The sequence below is a fragment of the Scylla paramamosain genome, unplaced genomic scaffold, assembly GCF_035594125.1.
Source record: "Scylla paramamosain isolate STU-SP2022 unplaced genomic scaffold, ASM3559412v1 Contig2, whole genome shotgun sequence".
NCBI classification, from domain to species: domain Eukaryota; kingdom Metazoa; phylum Arthropoda; class Malacostraca; order Decapoda; family Portunidae; genus Scylla; species Scylla paramamosain.
The window spans coordinates 1,045,001-1,047,500 of record NW_026973667.1 but is presented as its reverse complement, the minus strand read 5'-3'; the positions used below and the strand labels follow the sequence as shown (position 1 = coordinate 1,047,500).

Sequence of the window (2,500 nt, the reverse complement as noted above, 5' to 3'; positions counted from 1 at the left end):
TCTGGTTGGCGGGTTAGGAACAATGGTACTAATCGAGGGCAAGGTAAAGGTTATATTCATGCCCTTAGACACGGTAATATAGCCCTAGGTGAGGTGATAATAGAGATTCTTTTCTTCGTTTCGTATTTATTTACATTCGGTGTCATAGAAAATGGTCGCTGTTTTGGTTTTCTCTGGTGATTTTATGGGTGACTTGTTTATTTATTTATTTTTTTCGTGTTTTTGTTTATTTATTTATTTTTTTTGTGTGTTTTTGTGTTTGTTTTTATTCTCTTATGTGCTAGGTTAAGGAAAGAGAGAGAGAGAGAGAGAGAGAGAGAGAGAGAGAGAGAGAGAGAGAGAGAGAGAGAGAGAGAGAGTTTAAAAAATATAGATAAATTCTCTCTCTCTCTCTTCTTCTAACACCCCCTCCCTTCTCCCCCAGGTAGCCGTCCCCCTCCCAATGAAGGTGAAGAGCAGGGACGTGGTGGTGGAGTGGGGGCGGCGCTCCCTCAAGGTGGGGCTTCGGGGGGCTCCTCCGATTATAGATGGTACTCTTTATAACGAGGTCAAAGTGGAGGAGTGCAACTGGTACCTGGAGGGGTCATGTAACGTTGTGCTGTCTCTGGAGAAGGTGAGCAGTAGTAGTAGTAGTAGTAGTAGTAGTAGTAGTATCAACTTAGCCACTACAAATTAGCGAGAAACTAATTTTAGTATAGATAAACCCAAATATCCCTGTCTTGACCCTCTTAATTTAGCGAAGTCCCCCTTAAAGACCCTTGTATCCCAGTTCTGACCCTCTTAATTTAGCGAAGTCCCCCTTAAAGACCCTTGTATCCCAATTCTGACCCTCTTAATTTAGCGAAGTCCCCCTTAAAGACCCTTGTATCCCAGTTCTGACCTTAATTTAACGAAATCCCCTTTAAAAACTCATATTTTAGCATAGTACCCCTTCAAAACGCAGATTTACCATAGTTACCCATAAAAACTACAATATTTTTAGCATAGTCACCCTAAAAACCCAACATTTCACCATATCTCCCCTTTCAAACCCACCCCATTACCCTCCCATCACCTCAGATCAACCGTATGGAATGGTGGTCGAAACTGGTGACCTCTGACCCGGAGATAAATACGCAAAAGGTCAACCCGGAGCCGTCCAAACTCGGTGACCTTGACGGAGAGACGAGAGGAATGGTAGAGAAAATGATGTACGATCAGCGGCAGAAGGAAATGGGCTTACCAACTTCAGATGAGCAGAAGAAGCAGGACGTGTTGAAGAAGTAAGTGATGGGAGAGGAAGGGGAGAGTAGGAAGAAGAAGAAGAAGAGGAGGATCAGGAGGACGAGGAGGGGAGACTAAACAAAAAAACGAATGAAAAACGAAGGAATTAAAGAAAACGGTCTGTTTGGGAGAGATAGAAGGGCAGGAGATGGGGAAGAAATGGAGGAAGGAAGGAATTAAGGGAGAACAGAGTGATGGGAAGAGAGGGAGACGTGATAAACGAGGGAATAAGAGGAACAGTGAAAATGAAGCAGTGAAATGAAACAAGGGTATTTTTTTAAGGGTTTTTAAATAAAAGGAAGGAAGAAAGGAAGAGGGATAGAAAAGTGAATAACAAGGGTGAATAAAGAAGGGAATAGGAGGAAAGTACAATAATTTTTGGAATAGAGAGATGGGGAAAACATGAATGGATAGAAGAAGGAAAGGAGAAATAGTTGATTAAGAGGTGAGTAAATGGGAGGTAGAGGAAGACAGAATAAAGGAGGGAATAGGAAAAAAACTACAATAATTCTTGGAATAGGGAGATGGAGAAAGGATGAATAAATAGAGGAGGAAAAGGAGAAATAGTTGATAAAGATAAGTTTATTCTATACAGGCCATGGAGGGTAGAAACTGGTGATAAATATGGGAATAAGGAAAACTATGATAATTTTGGATGTAGAGAAATGGAATAAGAATAGATAGATAAAGGAAGAAAAGGAGAAATAATAGATATTGTAAGATTAATCAAAAACTCGATAGGGAGGACAGAAATTAGGAATAAAGAGAGGAATAATGAAGAAAATAGAATAATTGAATAGAGAAAAAAGAAGAAAAATGATAATAATAATTTTCTTGACGTATTTAAGAAGTTAATGAAAAAAATTCTCTCTCTCTCTCTCTCTCTCTCTCTCTCTCTCTCTCTCTCTCTCTCTCTCTCTCTCTCTCTCTCTCTCTCTCTCTCTCTCTCTCTCTCTCTCCCCCTCAGGTTTATGGAACAACACCCAGAGATGGACTTTTCAAAATGTAAGTTTAGTTAAAAGAGAATGAAAATAAAGATGGAAATAGAAGAAAAATGAAGATAATGAAAGAAAATGGAGGAAAAAAGAAAAACGAAAGAAGAAGAAGAAGAAGAAACGAAAGGAATAAAGAAAAAAATGAAGAATTGAAAGAAGAAGATGAAAAAGAAGATGGAAATAAGGAAAAAAACAAAAAAATAAAGAAAATAAGAGGAATTAATAAAGGAATAAGAAGAAAA

The 2,500-nt window shown here is 38.7% G+C and overlaps 1 protein-coding gene across 1 annotated transcript in view; it reads left to right on the top strand.

Annotated features, from left to right (window-relative positions):
* LOC135095915 (nuclear migration protein nudC-like) overlaps window positions 1-2,421 on the top strand; it is a 33,335-nt gene extending 30,914 nt beyond the window's left edge. Inside the window, exons 6-8 of the mRNA XM_063997061.1 lie at window positions 425-613; window positions 1,060-1,262; window positions 2,231-2,421. Coding sequence (XP_063853131.1) covers window positions 425-613; window positions 1,060-1,262; window positions 2,231-2,282 — 444 coding nt within the window. The 3' untranslated portion in view covers window positions 2,283-2,421. The remainder of the gene's footprint in view (window positions 1-424; window positions 614-1,059; window positions 1,263-2,230) is intronic.
* Window positions 2,422-2,500: the final 79 nt, after the last annotated feature.